The 25,403-nt window shown below is 39.8% G+C and overlaps 2 protein-coding genes across 4 annotated transcripts in view; both read right to left on the reverse strand.

The window, feature by feature from the left end:
* The window catches only part of samd12 (sterile alpha motif domain containing 12), an 86,317-nt gene extending 72,329 nt beyond the window's left edge, over positions 1–13,988 (reverse strand). The window contains exon 1 of one of the 3 annotated variants that reach the window (XM_020597462.1): positions 13,804–13,988. In XM_020597462.1, the coding sequence (XP_020453118.1) occupies positions 13,804–13,816 (13 nt within the window). In that variant the 5' untranslated portion in view covers positions 13,817–13,988. Of the gene's footprint in view, positions 1–13,056; positions 13,704–13,803 lie in introns of those variants that run through there. The other 2 variants (XM_020597464.1, XM_020597461.1) reach the window with 2 other exon arrangements.
* Positions 13,989–15,631: 1,643 nt separating this feature from the next.
* abrab (actin binding Rho activating protein b) lies at positions 15,632–17,625 on the reverse strand. The gene is made up of 2 exons (XM_020597500.1): positions 16,841–17,625; positions 15,632–16,115 (listed from the first exon to the last, which is right to left on the reverse strand). Exons 1-2 carry the CDS (start codon positions 17,623–17,625, stop codon positions 15,632–15,634), a joined length of 1,269 nt encoding a protein of 422 aa, XP_020453156.1.
* Between the last annotated feature and the right edge of the window lie 7,778 nt (positions 17,626–25,403).

A 25,403-nucleotide genomic window follows, 5' to 3' on the forward strand; every position in this document is an offset into this window, starting at 1 on the left:
AGTGTTAGATTTTTAATATATTTGCAAATTATTTCTAAAAGCATGTTTTCATTTTGTCATTATTATATAGTGTACACTTTTGGACAAAATGGCAATTTTATCTATTCAAAATTAAACTGATAATACATGCACACACAAAAAGTGCAAAAACTGAAGGATGCTGAATTCTTTCTGAAGCCACTGTGTATTTAAATATAGTGTATATCCAGAGACATTGTACTAAAATTAAATCAGTTCATTCTAATCAGGTTGTAGTTAATATATTGCAATTATACTTTATGGTAATGCTTAAATAAACACTTGTCAGTTAAATATTTTTAAAAGAAAGCAGTTTAATGGTGTCCCATAATGACTAAAGGCCATCTTACTTAGGTGAATTAGCAACAAGCCATCCCATAGTAAATGTTATACTGCATAAATTCCACTAGATGGGAGCAGATAATGATACATAGTAGATACTGTCTCAATTCAGTACTACCTATTGATACCATATAGCGTGTAGTAGAACATACACCAGCGAATACTAATAATAAATTGAGGCTTTTAAATATGGAAATTCAAAGCAAGACTATGTAACTTTTTAGAAAAGACATACTACATTCGTTATTGTTACAAATGCACAAGCTATGAAACACACCCTTGCTCAGTTTAATACACTCCGTTAGCAAACTTTAGACACATATTGTTGCCATTGCCATGAGTTTAACATTTACCATTAACTTGTCGTCATAATGTGGCTACAATAGATGCTGAGCATGCATATTTCTGGAGGTGTGACACCACAGATTTGTTTTTTTAACAGTTCCTCAATTTCTGCTATGCATTGGAGCACCACAAAATAAAAAAAAATTAAATTAAATCATCTAATGAATTATGTATGCGTGCTACAATCTTTCACCGTTATGTCACTTTTCTAGTGTCAACACATTAGATATTTAAACCCAGAAATGCACCGATTATGAAATTGGGACACAGCTTGAGTTTACATCAACATGTATAAATATTATCTAAAATACACACATATTAAATATGATATGTTTGTGGAAATTTAATTTGCACGTTATAAGCCTGTACGACTCAAACGGCAGAGCTGCTGTCCTATAAACTGCTCCTGTACATTGATGAAACTGTCGACCTTGTGCCATCACAAACCGATCACTGCAGCAGCAGATGTCATCTTCAGTGTTTTGTTATAATAAAAAAACAAACAAAAAAAAAAAACAGGACCTGATGAGAGATCAACCTTTCAACAGCTTTATAGTACTAAGTCAACGCAAGACTCTTGCATGTTGTGACAAATTGGCAGCCAAGCTCATGTCTCAGACAAACCACTTGAAGACAGGCTCAAAATCCATTGAATAAATTCATACCGTCCTCATGTAAGAGTGAATAGGTTTTACAGTGGAGGCTGTACATTAAAGACTGGAGCACAGAGATAAAGTGCAAAAGTCACATATCAGCTTGTATTACCTTTTATGAACTTGTACTGTACTCCATTTCTACTTTTGTTTTCAAAGGAAGTGTTGGGCTCAGACACTATTTTAGTCTCAACGGGCAGCGATGCAGGCACAGAAGCGACAGCTAGTAGTGATGTGTCACTGAAATAGTCCATCTGTCATTTTGCAATCTTCCCACTTGTAAAAACGCCATTGGCTCACTGGTGTGGAATGGGAGCCAAAAGACACTTTTCATCACACCTGAAGGCTCTTTGACTTGTGCTGCAGCTGCAGATTTAAGGTCAAGCCAACATTTTTCAAAGGCTCCACTTTCTGCTTTGCTTTTGTGGTATAAAAGAATGAATGCACAGAATTAAAAACACAATAGAATGAAGGTCAGGAAGAAAAGCACACTGACATCTACATGGATTAAGACAGAGACAGACATTAAGTGAAGCCGAACACTTTTGAAGCACGTTATTACAGGAACTGTCCCTGATGGACAAATTTTGGCATTAGCTGAGATTTAAAAGTTGACATATATTTCATTCTGTTTTCTGGCAGAGCAGCAAGCCCAAGCAGACAATTAGGAACCTATTTCAGTCTACTGTCACAGAGGAATTGCAACAACTCTGATGTAGTTCAGAATGAATTGAAACAAGACAGTAACAACAGCAACATCTGCGCTGTCATTCAATATAACAGGAAGAGGAGTGCAAATTGTTGCTGTAGGTGGTCCTGTCCTCCTCCTCCAACATGTTGTGCATCTGGGAAACAGAGTGGGAACTCAATATGTTTCAGTCAAACAAACCTCTCAGAGAAATGTGCTCCCTTCATGACCTTAAATCACACCTTCCTCTCAGAGTTGCACCCAAAATGTTCCAGCCTCAGTTTAAAAAAAAAGAGCTTCTCCATGCTAGTTTTGGTTTTGCTGGAAGCACAGGAGGTTGTGTTATACATACTGGCAGTAAGTACTGACAGCTGCCACCATGTTTCTGTTGGATAACTCATTTTACATTTACTCAAGTAGTTAACTTGTAGTAGTTACAGTTATCATCACATGACCCCCCGTATGATTCCTGAGGTTGAGAACCACTGAACTAAATGACGACACTACTGTATTTAAATGTATACTGTGTAAGGTACATAAACAAGTTACTGTAAACGAAGCTCCACTATTCCAGCTACAGTAGCAAAATTCTACCATTGTACTGATCAAGTTGATCAAAAGACAAGCTGTGTCTATTTTAAGCCCATTTACAAGCTACACTTTCTTTATTTATATCATATAGTATAGTAAATGAAATATTTTTTGGATTTGGATTGTTGGTCATTTAAAACATTTTAAGGACTTCACTTTGGGCTTTGGTAAGTATTTTTACATTTCAATGAACTGAGAAAATTAACAGGTTAATCAATGATGAATCTAATTGTTAGTATTTGTTCTATAATGTTTTTCTGTATAATTAAGTACTTTTGCATGATACCTTAAAAACATTTACTCATAATAGTTCACTTTTCAGTAAAAAAAATATCTGAAAATGTCTTCCACCACAGTACAACAGTGATGTTATGCAGAATTCATGAAAACAACAAACCCTGAAAGTTTGTTTTTCAAACTCATAAAACCGTACACAGGCCCCGGTTTGCTGATCAGAAACAGAGGCCTCATATGCCACATTGAAACCACACGCTGAATCTACAGGAATGGACCACGTTTTAGACAAACCCAACTTGAGATGCGTAGCACGAAGCATTTCTCCCTCTCAGTGCCTCTTTATTCCCCACCCCTCCCCTCACTTCCTCCTCTCCCCCTCGCCCCGACTCAATTCATGACTGCTGTGCCACTGCTCTGGAGAAGAAATGAATTATACATCCTCTGCTAACAGCATCTGAACAACGGCGCAATCAGAGTGAATGGACAGAGGAATGGATGGGTGAGAAAATGATTTGAGAGGTTATGGAAGTGGCCATTCACAGCACAGAGACGAAGGAAAGTTGAATTGCTTTCTATCTTTTAGAGGAAGAGTTGTTGAATGGGTTAGAAGACAGATAAATGCTTTTTTATAAAAACGGCAACAGTTACTATAAATAGCACCATTACATTTCCTCCCTCCTCCTAGACATGCGCCGTGCAAGCATCGCGAGGGAGGAGAGGCAGATGAAGGAGGATGTCTGTTTCCTTTCACCCACTCCTTTTTTTTCTATCAATGAAACTGAGTAAAATGTGGAAATGAGGGGAGCAAACGAATGGAGCACATGTTGAAAAATAAGACAAATAAAAACAGTGTCATCCCTACACAGCCACTTGCATTTCTATTATCTAGAGGAGGATTAATAAAGATACTTACGCAGCGCTGTCTCTCTTAATATGGAAAAACACCAGCCAAACAACACTGAGTATGTCAGCAAGAGAAGGAGCATGTAGTGTTAAATTAGGATATAGTGTTTCATTATTTTAAGCTCTTGTTACACTGGGATTCTGAACCTGTGCTACAGAAGGAAGAAAAGGTTTTTCGATATCCAGACAGGATTTGAACCTTCAGCGTCTCTGTTACCAACTCTGCATATTAACTAGCTCTCAGGATGTTCTGAGCCATGTCAGCAAGAATACTCAGAGAATACTGAGTGCAGAGCTTTGTTAAACCCTTATTGGAATTAGACAGGGAAGCATTGCTGAGATATTCAATTCTCTTTTGTTAATGGAAGTCCTGTTCACAAGCACAGTTACACACATTCACACCTGAAAACTTCCCAGTAAAAAAACTGATCTGTTTCCCACTAAGCAACCCCACTGGAGCCTGGCTAAAGGGCACCTCAGCCTTGTTAGGATGAGCAAGTGCAGCCCCTTACTTTCTCCAACCAGAGTTATCCTGCTGGTTTGGCTCAATTCTGCATCCTTCCTTGCGTTACTTATTTATCTACTTTATATTTCATTTGTATTTTGTGGCATTCATGTGGACGGCAAAGTAAGAATTTCATTGTACGTTTCCTAACTGTGCATATGGCAAATAAACACTTTGACCTTTGACCTTCCAGTCACAGGTCCACTTGAAGTTACCTACTGTACATACTATAATCCATGCTGTTGTATTCTGCAAGCTACATCATTTAGCCAATGTGAACATAGTTCACACTCACAAAATGGTCAAATGGTGAAATTATTTTGCTATTCTTTCGCTCTATGGAGACAGAATGAAGACACACAGTTGTTGAAGAAAGAAGTAAAAACTAGAATTTTGATACACAAATTTCACTTTTTGGACTTTTCTCTAATTGTTGCTTTTTTGTTAAATATGGAATATCATTAATTATTTGGCCTTTGAACAGTTTTAAATGAAACCATGTAAAGAGTTAAAGAGATAAATTAGTCTCTGGTGGAAACATGACTGGAAGCCCCAGACACACATCATTATATACAGCTTAGAGTAAGTACAGTACTTCCCTCTGAGCTTTAGTAGAGTTGTATAAAGTAGCATAAAATGAAAATTCGAGTACAGTACAAGTACCTCAAGGTTAATATTTATACTGAAAACGTCCCGCCTCAGTACAGTAGGTGTGTACCTTGGTTTCAGCCTAACATACTGTATGTTTCTGTAAATAGGAAGGACAAAAATATAGAGACACCACCAAATCATTATCAGGTGTACCTAATAAAGTGTTTAGTGAATGAGCATTCCTTTAACTTAACACTTAAACGTAACAACAGACATGTCTCTCTACAGTATTTTCACAAATAAAAAAAGCACCAATGCCAAAAAACCAGCTGGAAAGACGTTTGTTTCAAACTGAGGCAATGGAAGAAGCCAAATGCTGGTTTTCTGTGCAAACTCCAGAGGCTGTGTTCAAAGTGAACTGAGCAGTGGGCCCATAATCTAAAGTGACGTTAGCTCCGTGTGGGCGCTCAGGCTCAGCGTTTTCTTTGGCTGACTCTCACAGTTGAGCAGAATGAATTGTTTGTGAGCAGATCAACTGTATGACCCAGAAACAAAGCTTGGAGAAAGAGGGCAGATGACTGGAGATCATACAGCCTCTGTACTGTACCTACAGTATGAGACCACTGGACTTTGCTTGGTTCCACAGCATTTAGTAAAAAAAGAGAAGCTAATCAGCATTCATTAACACTCATGTACACAGGACGAGAAGGACATGGCTCCATTCACTCCCAAACCAAAACAACTGTGCCAACAGATGCTCTGAATCTGAATCTGCTATAAAAACTGATAGGATTTTAGCAAAATGACATTTTAATCATCCACAAGCTATTATTCTCTTTACATGTCTTTATATGCTTGGAGCTGAATCAGAAATCAGTCCCCCTCACATGGTCCTGGAAAAAAGCAGTAAAGCTCCAACACTGAAAATAACCAAGCAGTTCAGAAACCAGTGTGGTCAGCTCCAGCTCTCTCCAGTCAATTCCACAGCGCTGTACACAGACCTCTGCACAGCCCTGCATGTAATGCACACACACAAACTGCAAAAAAGCCTCCTTTACACCACATTCACTTCTGATTCTCACCCAGTCTGCTCTGAGAAAATGAGCAAATCTACAGTACGCGGGGTGTCAACAATGGGGAGTCCATTCACTGCTCTCCAAATCAGAGAAGAGTGTGAATGTGTGGGGAGAGGGCATCTGCTTAGCTTTCTACCCTGAGGACCTTGGAAAGCGTGTCTCCATCAGTGGGGGACAGGGGACACAGTCAGATCCTTGTTACATGCTTAATAAAAGTGCTAATTAGAACATCTTTGAAGGGTAGAAAGAGACAGTGAGACAAACACATCGCCTGCGGTATGAAACGTTTTGGATAGGAGCCTGTAGGAAGAGCTCACTGCTGAGTGAGACTGAATTCAGGAGAGAGAGAGGAGACGTGCACGGGTGGTCTTGTTTTTCTCAGTTATTCTTTCTGAAAGCTCTTTAGAACAAAAACTTCAAATGAGAATGAGTCCGAGTCTAATGATTCATGTATTAAAGAGCACACTGAAGATGACTATTGACAGAAAAACGCTCACATCATTAGGTCCTCCTGTCATATCTCAGCACGTTAAGCTAATGATCAAATGTGTGACTATGAAAACCTGTGTGCCAAAGCTGCCATCAAATGTCTGTTTAGATATGCAATCTTGTTTTCTTATACTTTAATCAGATAGTTCCTAATTTAAATAAGATTGTTGTTAATTTAACATGTTGTAGTAGTGCTCGAGCCCAGGGCTCAGACTCAAACCCATTTACAGATTAGGGTCCTGTTTTTAATGCCAGCTGGAGTTACAGTATCGGCTAATGAGCAGATCGGTGTAATGAGGAGTTAACTGTGCTGCTCAAGGGCACCTCAACAAGTTTTTGAGAAAGAAAAGTCTTTGAGTTTGAGCCATCAACAGAAAAAACGACAGACAGGCTAAGAACTTCCAAAAGTGAAGTCACCAAAAGTCAGCTGCCCCCGCCTCGTTCCTCCATGTTAGCGGATGGGACATGAGCCACATTAAAAACTCAAATTACAAATTAAATAAATTTTTGCCCAAGGTCGCTTCTGTGGGTTTTGGTAGATATTATCACGCTGATGTGTCTACAAGTGGCCATTTTCCTGGTGAGGTTGTTTTTAATAAGTTATTTGATGATATAAAATGAGGTATATTAAATTATTTGATTGGCAGTCCAATGCCGTCATTCCACTTCTGGTCCCTACAGGTTAATGATATGCTCAGAGGGAAAGTGTCATTCTTTCAACACCATGTTGCAGCAATTAGATGTTTAATTAGATATTTTTTCCAGTGTCAGAATAAAATGGGTGTTGCTGGTTTCACGGGAACGAGAGCACATGGGTATGTAAAGCAAACCATGCTGCACACTGAAGTAGGGCATCACTCTACCCTGACTGATGACTCATTAATAGACCTGCCATTTATGTCTTTTCCTGCAACATTAAAATTCATTAGCTGCTCTGCAATCTGATTTAAACAGCACAGGTGAGCTCAGTGAAAAGAGCATTCAGTGGGTCAACTCTGTCCCTGGGTTTAAAAGCATAAAGCTGAATGAAGTGTTACCGCTGTACATTTCAATAGTGGGATTAAAGTTCAAATTCTGCTACGTGAAATGTATTTAATGTGTTTATTTAACTGTTAGCAAACTTTCCTACGACTTGTACACACCGACTTGGCAGGTTAGTGCAACAACAGCTTAATTCAAGCCTGTTGCACAAGTTTGTCCTGGCAATTGACGTGTAAGGACACATTCCTAACAAGAAATGACATCAGGAGGGATTCCTGTTAAGGAACTTTCAGGCACGCTGGCTTTAGTGCCAGTCATGAATGCATACATAAAAATCTCACCAGTCTGAATAGACATTCAGGAAAACCAGTGAAATAACTGGACAACTAAACATTTAAACAGAGGGACATCATGTGATCAACATTTGAAATATGCAAGCAGCAGTGTTGACTTAAAAGCCTTAAAAGATATTTTATCTGGGCATTGCTACATATTTAATGTTTCCTCAAATTCACAGATTAGTTTCTCATTTCAGACGTCAGCTGCCGAGACAATAAAGACTGACTGCATGGCTAACTTTGAAAGTGAAGTCATGTAACAAGTTAGTCAGCCTTCCAGATTCTCTGTGGGGCGCTTAATTCACTTTGACGTCCTGTCAGAAGTTAACTGCAACCCCAGGGCTCAAGTAACTATGATTGGTTGGTTCTGTGTGAAGAAGTCACTTGAACATTTCTCAGCTGTAGAGAGCGAGGGAGGATAAAAATGAAAAAGTGAGAGAGGATAAAAAGATAAAGTTGTAGAAAGAGAAAGTGAAAAATGTGAAAGACAGACAAACGACTCAGTGAGACAGAGCTGGGGGAAAAAAAAAAGAAGAGAGAAATGACCAACTTTAGAGCACAAACACACGAGCCAAATATAACTGCTGTTCACTTTGGCTCCCTGTGAAGCATGTATCCCAGGAACAAAGCTCTTAACATGCACTACTTCAAAGGCAGACAGTAAAAGGATGACAGAAATAGACGGTCTTAATTTAGAGCCAAGTAACATCTATTAATATTTAATAAGAGACGCAAACTCGCTTTATTTGGAACCACAACATAAACTTTTATAGACAAATACAAAATACAAAACCTGGTGATTTCATTGGGTGTCCTCAGTCAGGCTGTATGATTTGTTACCTTTTCCTGCTGTGAGGTTTGGAACTTTAACAACCAAACAGCAACTATAGACCTGATTTATTTCCATACCAACAACTGAAGTGCGCACATATTTTACACACTATTTTTAGCTTGCGTAGATACAGTACGGTGCTGACAGTGCAGAGGCACGATCACACCACAGTATTCAGTGTCAGCTGTGATGTAAAGGAACTACAGTATGAGAAGGCACTTCTGTACCACTGCTAAGTGCCTCTGTCCTTACAGGGCACACTGGGTATCAGCCATGATGGAAGCAGTTCACATTAAATGCTATTTCTACACCAAAATCATTAAATTGAGCCTTTCCAGTATCAGTTCCATTGATTAAGTAATCATGTTAAATTAAACACCGATAGCAATGAGGTGAGAGGAAGATCATAAAGGTATCAGATTTGGCAAAGCAGATAAAATGAGGTACTGGAACTGTATCAGAAGACAAAGAGTCACATCCCCCTACTGTATAATAGTACTGTAAAATCATAAAACAATACTCTACAGTATTACCACAGGTACTTTTTACTTTCAAAGCAACTTTAACCTTCTATCTGCTGCATGCCACATACCAGTGCTGGCCTCACATCGCCACTGGCATACCTGTCTGTAATCCTCTCACGTCTGAGGATATACTGTACCTGTCCCTCTCTTTCATTTCACCACAATCACCACTGATCATGCAGCACAACCTCAGCTGCCCAGCCTTCTTGCTCCTGCCTGTCTGACATGTTATGACCTTTTGCATGTTGACCACCTTTTCTAAAACCTTTTTGATTTATTTGTTTTGACTGTCAACACAAAAAGCTTCTTCGGTATCATAGATAATATAATCCATATATGACAAATACAGTATACAGACACTAGCTATACTTCAAACTGCTAATACTGTACATGCATTAAAAGTGGGACCGTTATTGTTTTGATGTAAAAACACTAACATGTCATTTTTGCAGTAAAGAGAAAAAGTCCCTAATGTTTGCTGCGTGTAGTTCTCGTCTGAGCTCATTGTACCCTTCACATTATCTTCAAGTGCCTGATTAAATATGCAGCGTTGTAATCACTGTAGCTCTGATGCCACGGCCCCTCAAAACACTTGCATTGTAAGAGTTACAATTAACAGATAACAATAGTAATTACCAGATTAACTGTTTTGATTTTCACTTCCAGATTGCCATCCAGCTGCTTTGTGCAGCATGGATGGAGCACCACTGGAGGTGGAGGACAGTGCTTGTTAGTATCTGATTTTGACAACATATTGTTGCATCCCAACGAACCACAGTACTTCTAGTATTTAACGTCCCACTTGTGTATCGCATATTTCCTCAGATAACACCTCATAGTTCCTCCTATAACCTACTGCTCTCTGATGTCAAGAGTCCAGTTTGCAGCACTCTTAAACCATGACACACCTGAATCCAACTTCCTCCATCTGTTCCCACTGTAACTTCAGTGCGGCACAAACTATCTGATCTGTGGCTTCAGTCAGTGAGCAGAATGGAGCACAGAGAAGTTTAGTCATCAGGGCGGGCACACCGCCAGCTCTCTGCCAGTCATCAGGGACAGGGCGGGCACACCGCCAGCTCTCTGCACTCAACACAGCAGAACAGGGCGGAAAATATTCACAAAAAGCACAAAGGTCGTCATTTGTGAGAGAGAAGAGGGCTGCACAAAAGTGCTTTACAGTGCTAGAAAGAGCAAGGATGATCAGCAATATTTTATTTCTTCCCCTGGGTTTAATTTGAAGGATGCCATGAAGGGCATTAAATTAAATCTATTTCTGTATACTGTTTACACCAAGTTATGTTCGTTTGGTGACACAGACAAGGGCCCACAATGCCAGCCCAGTTGATGCTGCAGTGCATTAAGTCCTAAACAAAGGTCAGATGCTTTGTTAAATTTGCATAAAACAAACACAATGTATAGTCCTTATCATTTTGCCTGCCACCATGTGCATATTCATCAGATCTGTGGATCTGTCTGTACAAAAATCAAGTGTGTCAAGTGCAAAAATGATATTTGCCGTACAATTCAAGTTTACTGAGCACAACACAAAACCTCCCGAGTCTACAGGTGACACTTCAACACAGCGAGTGAGAAGTCTTAGTGCAGGCATGACATGAATATGGATGTAACTACAGTTCACAACACAGTTGCTTTAAAATTGAATTCCTCTCCTACACTACATCATCTACATTCAATATTCTGGGCTTTGGCCCAGGTAGGTTAGAAAATTCTTACATTTTCAGAATGTAGGCCAATTCTGTCCTGAATTACATGAAATTTTCCAGAACCTTGTCTAATTACACCAAATTGACCTATAAGTTACAGAGTATTGTTCTTCACTGAAGAATGAGAAGTCGTTTTGGCTTTGGCTCTACCTTCCCTTGGATGCTTTTTTCTTAAGCTGACAGTCAGACACACTGATGTAAAGTCAGCTGAAGCCCTCAGTCTACAGACAGATCCAGTAGAACTGTAATGAGCCAACTCCTGACAACTGTTGGACAGATTCATCCAGGTGCTTTCAGAATGGACAAAAAAAACTAATCGGTCATTGTCTGACAAATGTTCTCATGTCACATTCATATATATTTTGTGGGTATCAATCGATTGATCAGCTTGTCTGTCATAGAGATAAATAATATAAAATGCAGTATGTCCAGGAAACATTTGTTTCTTTCAACATATTGTAGAAGATTGTACCAGAGATTTTTGCTCAGGCTTTACTCATCAGTTGTCCATGTGGTCACTCATTAATTCAGAATAAAATGTAATTTTTTGAAGTGGAAGTTGTATTAAAATCCTTTAAGTACCAATACAACTAAGTACAAATACTCCATTACAACTACATCTTTTATTCAATGTCCTTCTTAAGTGAAAGTACATTATTACTGTCATTATTATGTAATTCAAGTTTCAAACATTAAAGTATTCATTCTGCAGAAAAATGGCTGCTGTGACAACTGCCAGTGCTGAGGGATCAACGTGTGTCATTTTGCTGTTGTAGCTGGTGGAGGTTTAACTACTTTATATACTGTAGCCCAGTGGTTCAGACACAAAGGGATACAAGATAAATCTGAGGGGTCATGAGATAAAAAAGTTCTGCTACAAAATTTGTATTTGGAACTTTGGGTTGACTCTTTGCTTTTTTGTGAAATATTGGAAAGTTGTGTCCTGAGCAGCTATTCAAATGAAACCATCTGAAAGGTTTTGAAGGGAGGTTTTTCTTTGCTGAAGCTGCTACAACTCAGTAGATGTCTGAAACACGAGGACAAAGTTCCAATCAGACACTTTTTTTTGAATGGGTTTTTATGTAAAATGAAAATTTGAAAAGTAATAACAACTGATAAATGTACTGGAGAAAAACAAATACAACATTTCCTTCTGAAATGTCGTTTGCATAGCAATAGTAGCTCAAACTGCAGTATTGTCCATTATTGAAACCTGTTTGGCTTGAGTCTATTTTTTTCTTGGAGACAGAGCACTATAATTCATTGTCCTCAAGGAGAAAGCACTTGAAAGTACTGTACCTCAGCCACAGTGCGGGGCTGTATAGGATGTTTTGGCTGCTCTAGAAAACTCTTATCTGACCTTGACTTTTTAGAAGTGCAGTTTTTTTAGTTGATGACTCGTGACTCACCATTCGTCTCTCACAAGTGAATGCACTATAGCTGCTTGAACTGCAGCTGTATGCCACAATTTGTGTTTCTAGATGCACAACAACCTCAAAAGCAACCAAATTTTTATCTCTGGTAACTTACTGTAATAGCTGCGATAATTCTGTATGATATAAATCCAAATCTATGGGAAACTGTCATTTGACAACAATGGAATGGACGTTTCTCCATAACTCTGATATACAGCAAAGAAATACTGTTAAAAACTGAAAAATACATCTTATTCATGTGTGCTAGCCTGGATAAGAAGAGACAAAAAAGGTTAAAGAAATGGCAAACTAAATAATGGATAAACCATTCAGCTCTGTAACAAAGTGTGCATATGCAGGCAGCTTCGCCCGCCTTCTTCTTTACAGCTTTGAAAGATGAATCTCAAGAGCTGCATGAATGAAACCATGCTGGGAGACATGCTGGAAGGCTGACAGGCCGGTAGCTGCTGCTGTGCTCACAGTAAATAATCTATAATATTTCAAGTTTTAAAACAGGTGGCAATATCTTTGCACCGCAGGTCAGTTGTCAGCACAGCAAAGACGCAAAGGTCACAGATCAACATGAAAATATAAGATGTGCTTCTCCGTGTCATTTAGTCTGTCATCACTGTCAGCAGACAGAAATATCTTAGTGGCAAACACAAAATCCAAACAACGCCTACTTTTTCTACAGTAGGAATGCAGGAGTGCCACGTTTCCATACCAATCATACCTGCATGCGAAAACAGAGAAAACTAGAGCTTGTCCTACTGTATACATGTGACGCCCCCTCCGACGTACCTGTCTTTGGATTCTGGATCCACAACACACCTTGGCTTAGGCGAGGAGACTGGCCGAGCATCCCGAGTCCCTGACTGTCACTTCTCTCACCTGTAATGTGCGGAGCGACCACCTTCACCAGCTGTCACTGGGAGACTTCCGTGGTCCACATGTCACACACCTGCTGCCTGATGAGCAGCCTCAAGCAAACTGGTCCTGTTGGAGCAGACTGAGCGAGAACACGGCACTCTGCTGCATCACAACACAGAACAGCCAAAAGACAATCGTTTCTCAGAGAGGAGTCCCCTAATATAAATCTCAGTGGTGCGCGCAAATGTCCTCCAGACAACGCACAGCTCCCGGCACACTGGAGATAATAAAGCAAAATAACCGGACGCTCCTCGGTCGCAGACCTGTTAACCAACGATGTTTCCAGTCGCACAAACGGGAACAATATAGATAAAGAAAGAGGCTGCGCGTTGACACGAGTCTTTATGGTTTGCCATCGTGTAGCCTGTATGAAAACCAGCGGTGCAACATTCCAATTGTACAACAATCCCAACAGGACAGGACGGTGTACGTGATGCCTAGAGAGCAGAGGCTGCAACATCACCCGATCCCAGGCTTTCACAGTTGACCCGACTGTGTCTGGGTAGAGCCATGCCCCATTCAGCACATCAACATTTCAGCTATTACCTTTTATCACCGCACCAAAACTAAGCAAAAACAGAAATGTCATCTCGGACAGCGCATTGTCAAGCGTCTTACCTTCAACAGCCATTGTGCTGCTCCGCAGATTTGAGCATCACTCGCAAGGGGACAGACGAAATGTAAAACTCAGTGCTCTCTCATTGTACCTTGTTTAGTGTGTTATCATCAGTTTACTGCGGGCAAGACGGAGCGCACAGCTGCTGCTGTTGCGCCTCAAAGGATCCTGGGAAGTGTAGGCTCAGCGCCTCCTGGACTATGAAGCAAAAGGCAAGTTATGTTAGTTTCGCAGAGAAGGAAGTTTTTTTTACATCTTTCACACACTTTGCGTGTGTGCGTGTGATGCATATGCATAAAGCAGAAAATTCCTACAGGTAAAAAGGCAAGACATGATCATTTTGTTTATGTGTTTCAGATTAAAATGTGTATAGTAAAAATTAGGAAGCCAATAAATACAAAATCACAAACTCAGGCATACCACATTATAGTATTCTGACACATTCTTTGTTTCTTTGGCCATGTGAGCTGTGCGCTAAAAGATTTTCTAGTCCTAAATTCAGCTTCGTTCTTTCTGCACTTCACTGCTGAAAGCAACAATGGCTTTGTTTTACAGTGACTGTGTCTAAATATCATAATTATCAGGCCTTTTATAATTACACTAAAGTCTTAAATAGAACAGTTTCACTATGACAGATGAACTGTTTGAAGAAAGGAGAAATGGTTTATTCAATGTGATAATTGAATATACACACTTCCTCCCCATCTGTGAGAACGGCCAAGTACATACTTCACTTGTGTGTCATGGTATTTGAGTGTCACTTTTAATTACGGGTATCCTGGAGCTGTAAAGAGATAGTTTATGTGACCATATGAGGAAGTGTGTCTGCATCTGTCTTGTGTGTGGTGCATGTACATCAGCTTTCACAGATTTGACCCTTGGTTTGTACTGAATGTTGGAGTGTTTCCCTGCCCTCTTCCTCCTCTCTTCTTTTGTTGTAATGTTTGTTCAGCCTATCTGAGGGACTTCCCTGATATATCTTGCATGTGTGTGAGTGGCTGAGCTTCATTTTCCTGCATGTCAAAATTCTGTACATTTTTGAAAAGGGAGATGATATAAGTTCAAATTGATATTTTTAATTGATGAACTTTACAAGCATTATGATTGAAAGTGGTTACAACAAGGAGTGGATGTTTACCCCCAAGACTGTCATTGTCATAATTTACCTTAATCATTAAAGTCTCAGTCTAGGAGGGCATGAGATTTAAAAGTGCTGTAGTGTGCTCTGTTCCCCTGCTTTGTGCCCAGCATGATGTAATGAATGCTGAGCTGCAGGAATTTAGGCAACTAAACCCAATTCATGTCTGAACCACTGTGCTACAGTATACTGTAAAGCTGCAGGTTATTTTGGTACATTAATATACTTAAGAGTCATTAACATACAGTAAAGTAAGCCATAAAGAAAGTAGATAAAGTAAACACTTTAAGCATCTGCAAGCTACTCTGAATGGAAACGTACTGTATGTAGCTACAGTATAAGCTACAGTAGAGCGTTATCTCTCTAATGCTCCTGAATTAAAACTTCAGAGTCTTTATAGATTTCTCAAAATGTGTATGACAGCTGCAATCGCCACATCCACAAAACTGACAAAAGGAGTCTTCAAGTATCAGTCAATATGGATCACCCAAAAAAATAGCAGCAATCCACAGTGACTCATCTGCCAAGCTCCGTAGTCCCTAGATCTCGATGTTTCTGCAAGTGTCCACGGAATAGACCAAGGTCAAACTGTATCTTAAATCCTCCTCTTAGCCCTGATTGATAATGATTCACATTATTTCACAAGTAGCTATTAGAGGATTTCCAGCACAGCTTTGACCCAGGTGCTGGTATCACACCAGCAAAGTAATGATCACATCATCATCCCGGCCTTGCCATAGCATCTCTCCTTCAAATTCCACCTTCCCGTGTTTCCTAGCTCTCATCAGAATTCCCACCACCTTATCAGAGATCCGAACGTATCTGTCAAACAGCTCTCCAAACGTGATACGGGTCTTCCCATCCGGGTCTGGATCAGCCAGAGTTCTGATCACGAAACACATGTCGTCAACCTCACGGAGGATGTGTCGCTCGGCACGTTTGGCTCTCTCTGCTGTTTTGCTACCCTCCTTAGGACGTCCGTAACCCTCCTGTCCTTTCTGGAGGCGGAGGGACATGGAGTAATCATAGTCAAAGTATTCACTGAAGGGGTTTAGTTTCTGTCTAATGCTGTGATCTGAGGCCCAGTCCTGCCAGCGGCTCTTAAGGTTTCCCACAGGGCTGTATTTCTTGGAGTAGGCACTGATCTTGATGGCATCCTCAGCTTCCTTTTTGTACCTGTGAGAGATACTGAATTACATTAAAAATACATGTACACTACCCTCCCTTGTAAGTTGCAAGTATTCAACATTGTATGTAAATGCAGACCTAATACATGAGTTTCTGGGTGGCAGGATCATGAGATACAGTGTGTATGCATATGGAAGGTAAAAACAAGCCAAACCATAAAAATAACAGGTGGAAAATGGAAAAGAAAAGCTCCTCTTCTCCCCGGAGTGCAGAATTATCTGTCAGTGTCTAATGATTCGGTCAGACCCGGATTCTAATCAAATTTAGTAGAAAAACTGGTGAGGAAAAATATTTGTTATAAAATCAGTCGGTAGACAGTTATGTATTCTTGGCTTCCTCATGAATATATGGTAAAAGGACTTGGTGACAGCTGATTGATATGCACAGAATGCACTGTGTCATTATGCTTTATATTTCACAGGAAATTATATGTGTAGAGTTTCTTTTTGTGGCTGATGAATACACATACTAAATCCTGTTTTTACACTGGTTGTCGGGCATGAGGTTTGCAGTCTAATATTATGAATTGTTGCAGTCTGTCAGTCTATTGTGATCTTAAACAACAGGATTTTCATTCATGCTGATTTTCCATTAAGACAGATTCATCTGACCTTTATGAGTTTAGGTATGTGTGGGCGTGTGTATGTTCAGAAACATCAGAAACAACTTCCTTTATCTACTGGAAATATAAAATGAAGTGCACTGTTACTTACGATGAGATTAGGGCTCTTTTAATCCTCAGGCCTGACTCAGTGTCTCCTTCAGAGTCTTTTTGCTCTGCTTCTTTTAAAAAGCTTGTCCTGTTTGTTAGAACATCCTCTATGTCCATTTGCTTTCCCTTTGCCTCAGAGTATCCATCGTCATCTTTATTAACACTACAGGTGCGTCCTTCTCCTGGTCCCCCAAGCTTCTCTGTGTTCTCCACCTGCTTCCAGCTTTTGGTCAGTGATGACACCATGTTGGAGCACTTCCTGCGCCGTGTAGGTGAGCTCTTCTTCAGCAGCTTGTCAATCTCCTCATCTGATGGCAGAGACTCCTTCTTGATCTTCTCTGTGAGGACACTGATGCCAACACTCTTCTCCTGAATCCCACTGGTCACTGTCTTCACCACTTGCTTTGTCTTGATGCGAGACGCAGCTTGTGGTGACTGGTTAATCTCTTCATTCATGGATGCATCTTCAGTTTTCTTGTGAGGTGTCAATGACGTTTTGACCTCTTTAGAACTAGTTGCACTATTGAGAGAAACGTCTGCTGGCTGGGTTTGAGTAATGGGAGGTTTCTTTGGGACCCATGTTCTTTTGGGTTCCTCATTTGGTTCTTCAAGTGAAGATGGAACCCAGCCACTGGGTTCACTAGCCTGCTTCTTCTCATTCTCCGACGCCCACTGCTGCCAGCTTTTCGCCAGGCTGCACACCGCGCTAATGGTCCGGAGCTTCTTGATGTTCTTGTTGGTGGAGGGTTTCCTCTGGCAGACTTGCCTGGTCTGTTTGTCAGCCATAATTATCTGTATTATTGTATCTGTTTAAGCACAACGAATCATGCAGATTTGCTACAATAAATTCATTTCCTTTCTGTTTGAATCCTTGTTTCTGAAATAGTTTTTCCCCGTGTTGCTTTCAACCCTCACACTTGGTGGTGCAGCTCTAAAATGGGGAGAGCAAACCCCAGCATGACGGTGGAAAGTATTCGAGTCATCTCAGGCAACCAATCTGATCGTCTTTCCCTGACACTAGTCACCACTACGGACTCATGTTGCATCACTAATCATGAAGTTTGCAGTGACCACCAGAGATATATCTACTTGACACTGTGTCACAGTATCCCTTATTAACTTTCTAGCAATTTTATATACAGCTATATATATTGATGGATTATATCTAAAACGTTTATGTTTATATATAAAATTTAAATAAAAACTATCTGAAAAGGGAAAAATGAAAGATAAGCACCTAAATATTGTCCTTACAGTAAGTACAATACTTAGCAAATCTATTTTGTTATTTGCCACTAATGTCTGTGACCAGTGACTTGTGACTAAAGCATGTGGCTTAATAAAGATGAGGGCGCTGCAGCCAAGACAGAAACAGAGTGTACCACAGACACTAGATGACACTTAATTTGAGGTGAGAAAAGAAAAAGGGAACATCTGACCCAGAAAGAGACATGATACCTGGAGGAGACAAAGATCTCCTGCTTACGCATGAAGGGGTTTAGTCTTGCAGTCTAGTTGATGGGTGAGCTCATATTTCATCCACTCATTTAAAAGAGCAGAGAGCAGCACGTGTCCTGTCATCAGCACTATTAACATCCATACTTTATACTTTGCAGAACTGAGCTTTGAAAGAAACGTTTAGTGCTTGTGTTAATGAGAAAATGCATACAATATGTTGATATTTCATAGCCATGTTTGCAGACGGGGGTTATTTATAAATAGAGCTTGGCACACAGTCTTGAACTCACAGCTGTTGGCAGTCTGTCATGGAGAGCTGAAATGAGTCACGGAGCATCGGCACAAACCAATCAGCATGGTAACACATGCAGTTTCACATTCTGGTCTGGATGGAAGGTTGGTGCTCCTCCAGAAGGACAAACGGGCTCATTACAGGCTCAGTTTTATAAAACGCAGACACTTAACAGTCAAATCAAGTTTCTTTTCATTATTTTTGGTTACAGTGAAAACTATGTATGCTTGCTAACAAGATAACATTCGGTGACCCAGGCTACAGGGGTTCTTGTTTTTTAAATCACTTAAAATACAAAATAAGTTTTTGTTTGTGCAGCAGGATTTAAAATCACCTCATTACCCACGGTCAGACAGAATTACTTACTGTATATTTTCAGCTCCTCACTGAACATATGTAATGTTCAGACTGTCACGAACTGGCCCTGAGTCAGTGATTAAAAGGGAATCACAAGTTTAAACAAACAATCCAAAACTAGAGCTGATGATGGGAAAAGCAAAGAACAGTGTTAGAGATGAAGCCACTTTAAATAGGCTGAGGCCTAATTTTCTGCCATGTACACCACTTTTTGATGTCCTTTCTAAAGCTGCCCACTGAACAAATATGCCACGCCAGCCACACAAGAAGCAGGCAAAGACTTTGTGTTGGCTGAACACAAAAAGTTGGCCACGCAGCAAAGGTTTATAATGAAGTGTATTCATTTTTGTTTATGAAAGAAAACGAAAAAACGAGGCTTAAAAAAAGGACTTTTTAAAAAGCATTGGCTTCTTTTTTCTACCTTTTTTCTTTCTGCGTGTTGGCTATTTTGATCATAATAGTTACAAGTCACATTAAAGACACATAGTCCATCTGTCACATCTGCAGGGATCTGAAATAGTTTGTTAGAAAATCAGGATCATTTATCCTTCTTTTACACAATAAAGTGACACCAACATAACATAAAAACAATATACATGCATTTTTCATTTTATAAAGATTGTTAAGTGGATTTACAACATGACAGACACAGCCACAAAAGGCAAAACGTCCATTTTCACTTAACAATTTAGGAAATGGGTAAGTATGGATGTGTACCAGTAGAGGTCGCTGTGATTTCAGTGCTGGAGCAGTAAAATGTGTCGCATTTGGATGCAAATCCATTTGTCTGGTCTGTGCAACTCTTTATGTTTAATATTTTAATTCAGTGACCCTTCTCCCAGTTTAAGAGGCATCCGCTGTATTTGACAACTTATTGTGGAAATATAATAGGAATTAATTTGATCTCACCATGTTTTTAATAATTAAAAACCAGTATAATAGTGCAAATTACCAAATGCTTGTCATGAATAAAAAAAATAATGCACAGCCCATGGGTGCTAAAAGCAATGACCGTGTTCATTAAAATATCATTAACCATCTGCTGAGGTCTACTAGATTTTGCAAAGCAGCCATGGGAGCAATAGAACAGTGTCTTCAGATGGTTTTCACTACGTCTCTGGATTTAAAAAGACACATCAGCTGCAGGTGGAGCTCTGGTACATTTCTTACTTTACAGGCAACCCAGGTGATTAGGGTCAAAAACTGAGCAGCCGACTCCACCGGAGGCAGAGAAGGCCCAAATCTGGAGAGACTGCACCTGTGTTTCCTGCACTGTTTCAGTGCTTGTTCTGGCATTATTTTATTTGGCTGTTTATATTATTGTGCATTAATTGTGCAGGAATGTGTCTGTGACAATATCTCAGGCTATTTCCCTGACCTCTGAATGTGATGCTGATTATTGGTGTGCTTGGGGTGAGTGTCTATGTTGTAGCAGTGATCAGATCAACATTTCTGCATGTAGGAAATGTTAAGAACTATCATCTAGATCACAGCAGTAACTTTGTTCAGAGTTTATTTGCAACAGCAGTAAAATGACTAAATGAAATAGGAGTTTTTCTCACTCCTTGTCTGTAGAGCATGATTTAATGTGTTTTCTTTTTAAGAACAACATCTCTAACTGTCAGACATACTGCCATTAACAAATCATCTGACACTACTACAATAAACTGCGGTTTTGATATAACGGCAGAGGGTTCTCGTCTTTGCACAGCGCTGACCTCGCCAAGGAAGCCAGCCGGACAAATCTGTCCTGGCCCATGAAAGGTAAACCACTATGTAATCCACTAATACTTCCTTCCGAAGAGGCTGTATGTTATTGTTTGGCTATGCCACTTGGCCGTGATAGCTAGAGATGGGAAGATAATAAATTAAAGGAAGCTCGATACAGGGGTCAGCGAAGACTGGCTAGAAAGCTGAGAGAGAAACTTATCCCCTGCAGAGGACCCGACAGGATGACAGAGCATTACTGGAGCCAGACAAACTCATTAGAGGCTCGGGGAGAGCTGAAGATCCCTGGTCAGGATTTATGTGACAGGTTTCATGACAGTGTTTTACATGATAAAGAAGACAGAAGCAGAAGAGGACAGAGAATGAAAAAATGATAGAACAGGATATCTTTGGTGTGTAAAGTGTCAAGGATTGACAGGAACAGCATTACAGTGGTGTAAAGAAACAGTCTTGCAGTGGTACAGGAACTGCACAGGGCCACAATGTACAAGCACTCTCAGAACTGTACATATTGATCGAATCTCAATTCGAGGACAGAGGTCAGTTTCTCCATTTGATGTATTTCATTAGCGACTGCAGTCCAGTCGTCCTTCACTGGGGAGACCATTTACATGTGACAGCTTTCATGCTGGCAGCCAGAAGTATTTGATAAAGGTCTTTGTCCTGTGGCTTGAGATTGTCCAGTATTCTGCCCAAGTATAGTGTGACAAAAAGGTAACTGAAAGTATTCATTAGCTCCCCAGTAATGTCTTGCTGGATATCTAGCAGTAAAGGGCAGGCCCAGGAAATATGGAAGTGGCCATGTACACCAAATTAGGACAAATCTGATAGATGTTTAATAGAACAACAGGCATTTACAGACTATATCTCTGTACTGTACTGAGGAGCTGTTCAGTGTCCAGGTCAAACATATAGGCTGTTTGTTTTGTGTCTTGTCTTGTTACCAGAGAACCAAAACTTGTTGCTTTTGGCTCGGAGCCGTATCAGTCAGCTATCACACTTCATTACTTCTGACCGCAGCAGCCTCTGGAGCAATAATTGACCACACACTTCTCACTTCAACTACATCAACTTTTATTTTGTTACAGACACTGAGCTCTGAAATTACAAACCCCACAGGACAGCCACACTTTTTTCCATTGCTTCTTTGTCCAACATACATTAGAAAACATTTTGTTTTTACCAGTTTTCAACATAAAGACTGTCGTAGGGATAGACACATAAAATAACGCTTGACTGTGTGAATTAAACAAACCAGCGCTTTCCTCTGGACTTCCCAGCACGTCTTAATATGATTTAAAGCTTCTGGGTGATCCATATCGACTGATACAGCCTTCACTGAAATCTGAAAGAAACTTCATATTTACAGCTGATACTTTTAAGCTCCTAGGTAATCCATCTAACAAAAAATCCATAATGTTATTATCCTGCAGGAGCTTGCAGCCTTTCTTTGTTTCGCACCCTCTGTGTACACCAAGTGTCAGTCTTACTCCCACAGACCATCAATCATATCAAGCTCCTTGAGTTTTTCTGGGTGAGGGAGTCCCTGACCTCAGCTCACATTTACATTCTTATTCTACCCTATTTATTTAGCTAAACTCAACACCAGGATTGTGAAATCTAAAATTGCTTTATAGTTGGCAGTTAAATAATCTTTGGGGTGGGGGGTTTCTCCATAGCTGGACAGAATATCTATAATTTGATCACCAATATGTGCCATAGCAATCATTCCTATAAAAGTCAAGATGATAGAGGATAAAGGTTGGCCTTTGGTAGTCTTGAGAAATCAGAGATCAGAGAACTTGTTGCAGATTTGGAAATCTCCAAAACACATGAATTTGACATGGATAGTGTCTCAGTTTAAACAAATCCAAACAGTGGTTGTTGTAGTACAGTGGAGCCTCAGAGCAGAATGATTCCCTCTGCAACTCACACTGCAAGAAGAAGAATGACTTGGAATCGCACATAATGATGTTAGTAGATAATATTTTGCTTTCAGGTCAACCTGCATTTGATTAATTTTACTAATTCACATCCCAGTGGCCTTTTAGCACCATACTTTGTGTTGTGGCAGCTTTTTAAAACATTTTGCGTCACCGACGGTTCATTTTGTGCCAGTTATGTGGCTGAACAGATGATTTCTTTCACTGCTGGTCTCGGTGAGTGTCTCGCAGCCTGAAATCATTGAAGAACAAGTCATTAATTTAAACACAGGCAAAATGATGTCACTGTTGTAGAAAGCCAAAACAAGGGCCTTGCGTGTAATTACACAGCTAATCAGTGAAATAAACACACTTGGGCTTTGAAGTTTGTATTGGAGACAATTGTGAAACTGTGCAAACATTACAATAGCATAAATTCAATGATAAATGACTGTAAATTAACCAAAAAAAAAAGAGACAAGACACCATGAACAACTGCTAGAACAAAGATCATTTAAAATAGTAACAAAATGTCATGTTGTGACTAATCCAACATGACTACCCCAGATGCTAATTAGCCTAAATTCTAGCTCAGTGTTCGGTTCAGCTGCCAAGCATGTCAAAACCTGGTATACCAATACAGGACCATTAAATAGAGTTAGTTGTTAAAGGTCACTCCATCAGTCCAGCTGCTTTTCTCTTACTCTGAGCAGCGTCATGCTTGTCTTCTCTTCCTTCTACTGGTTCTGGGTTTAAACTGATCACTGCTGGAGATTCTTTCTTATAATTAAACCTGATAGAAGCAAAGGGGGCTAAAGACAGATGTTGTATTTTTACTTTAACTTCTTTTCTCTTTTTTCTCACTAAGAATAATATTCATGTTAGAATATGATCTCTTTTAGGGGATTCAGTGGTCCTGAGTTTTCATACTGCAGGTAGAGTATTCTTCCATATCTGATTTGATCATGTACCGCCTCTGTCCGCTGCTGTCAGCTCGAGACCCCGCCCCCCTTGGGAGTCCCATCACTTCACCAGCTCTTCCTTAGTTAGCAGGAAAAGATCCATTTTCAGCAGAGCAACTTGGTTGGGGATGTAAAGAGTCAGTGGAATTTGTGCATACGTGCACATGTGAAGAAAACAAGTGAAGCGCCACTTTGCTTGACATCCTGAATGTCCACTGGAGACAAAACTTCCCCCAGTTTAGAAGTGGTTCTCAGTAGCTTCTGTCCACACTCCAACAAAGAACAAGGCATAAGACCCACATGGATGTTTGCCAGCTTGTGCAGACCCTCTTCTTCTCGCTTCACAGTCTGGTGCTTCAGACTCTATAGAACACATTCCTGTGAGGCTGTCGGGTCAGTGCAGGCGCTGAAGGACAAGTGTTGGTTTGCAGACTGCAGTAATTTGCTTAACCCTTGATTAAGCCCAGGAATGTCAACTATGAAGAGACACTACAGGTCCCGACAGCATCATTTGACACTTCGGCAATTTGTCATTGCCACTAGCAAGCACAAGACAACAGCCACTGCACTGCCTGGGCAGAGAGCTGGAGTTCTAATCTGTGCGCCATCAGAACTGGCCCTGAAAAAGACAGAAGAGATTAAGTTTGTCTATCTATGTGAGTTTTTTTTTTGTCTTTCTACGTGACATAAAGGATAATATAGCATTTTTATAGGGAGATTTAAACTGATATTATCACAGAAGGAAACGTTTTGATGTGCTCTAAAAAAGATGAACAAAGGCCACATTTAGTAGCCCCAGCTTTAAACTTATGTTTATCATCATATCGGTCTAGCTCAAAAAAGTGAAGGCTAAACATAGGTTGAAAAATGTAATGAATCACATACTCTTTTATTTAACCTAGCAACACCACACTGACCACATTACAAAAGATACTTAAATAATCCTCCAAATCTAGAATTTAATGAGGTAAAAGCAGAGTTATTAAAAGCATATTTCAGCAGGGTTATTATCTTAAATTTGATGTTTTATGCTCAACTTTAAACCACTATTGTATTTCTGGCAGAATAAAAACTGAAAAAACAACATATTTCTGTAGAAAAGCTGCTTTACATTCACACACATTAAATTATACAATTTTAGTATGCTAATAAACATGTCAATTTTAGTTTTACAAGTTCCAGAAACAGTCTTCTCCTCCTGTCACATGTACCCTTAGTAAATCCTCCACAATAGATTCTATTGTTTAAGCTGGAAGTTATATAATTATAAAATATGTCCTCAACAAGGATCACTTGATGGAATCATTAATTTCATGCTTGATATCCAGCTCCAACGTTTTTTTCTGTATTGATGAAAAACAGAAACTGGCTGGAATATGACACTGTGCAATGTTGATGTCTGTGAAACATGTTTTGGAAGTAACAAGTCGTAATGATCTGTGTCTTGAGGTCAGAGTTTAGAATATAATGAAACTGACAGACTGAAAGAGGATTTATAATGGCTTCCTCAGTTAGAAATTAGTTACAGTAAAATGAAGTTGTAAGGGGGGACACCAGCTTAATATAAGCATTTACATCTTTGTGATTATGGAAGGATCACGACACGGCAGTTTGTTATTACAGTCATACTGCATATCTCTGTGTACTTCTGAAAATATCCATTACTTGTATATGCAAACATGCGTTTTCTTCCGCCAAAGCAGTAACTGGTACATATCTCAAATGTATCTGAGCCAGTGTCCTTGTTATTTAGATTCAGCAGAGATAAAGTGATCACTCACCATCTGAACCTTGGCAGGTATTAGATGCTAACAAAAGCAAATATATTTGAGTCCAGAATCTAAT

Source organism: Monopterus albus, unplaced genomic scaffold (genome assembly GCF_001952655.1).
Source record: "Monopterus albus unplaced genomic scaffold, M_albus_1.0 scaffold34.1, whole genome shotgun sequence".
Classification (NCBI taxonomy): Eukaryota; Metazoa; Chordata; class Actinopteri; order Synbranchiformes; family Synbranchidae; genus Monopterus; species Monopterus albus.

Excerpts from the sequence above, each read along its gene's own strand:
- abrab (XM_020597500.1), bottom strand. The coding sequence starts at position 17,625 with ATGGCTGACAAACAGACCAGGCAAGTCTGCCAGAGGAAACCCTCCACC. Across the intron at positions 16,116-16,840 it reads AAAAGAGCCCTAATCTCATC|GTACAAAAAGGAAGCTGAGG; the intron begins GTAAGTAACAGT and ends TATCTCTCACAG.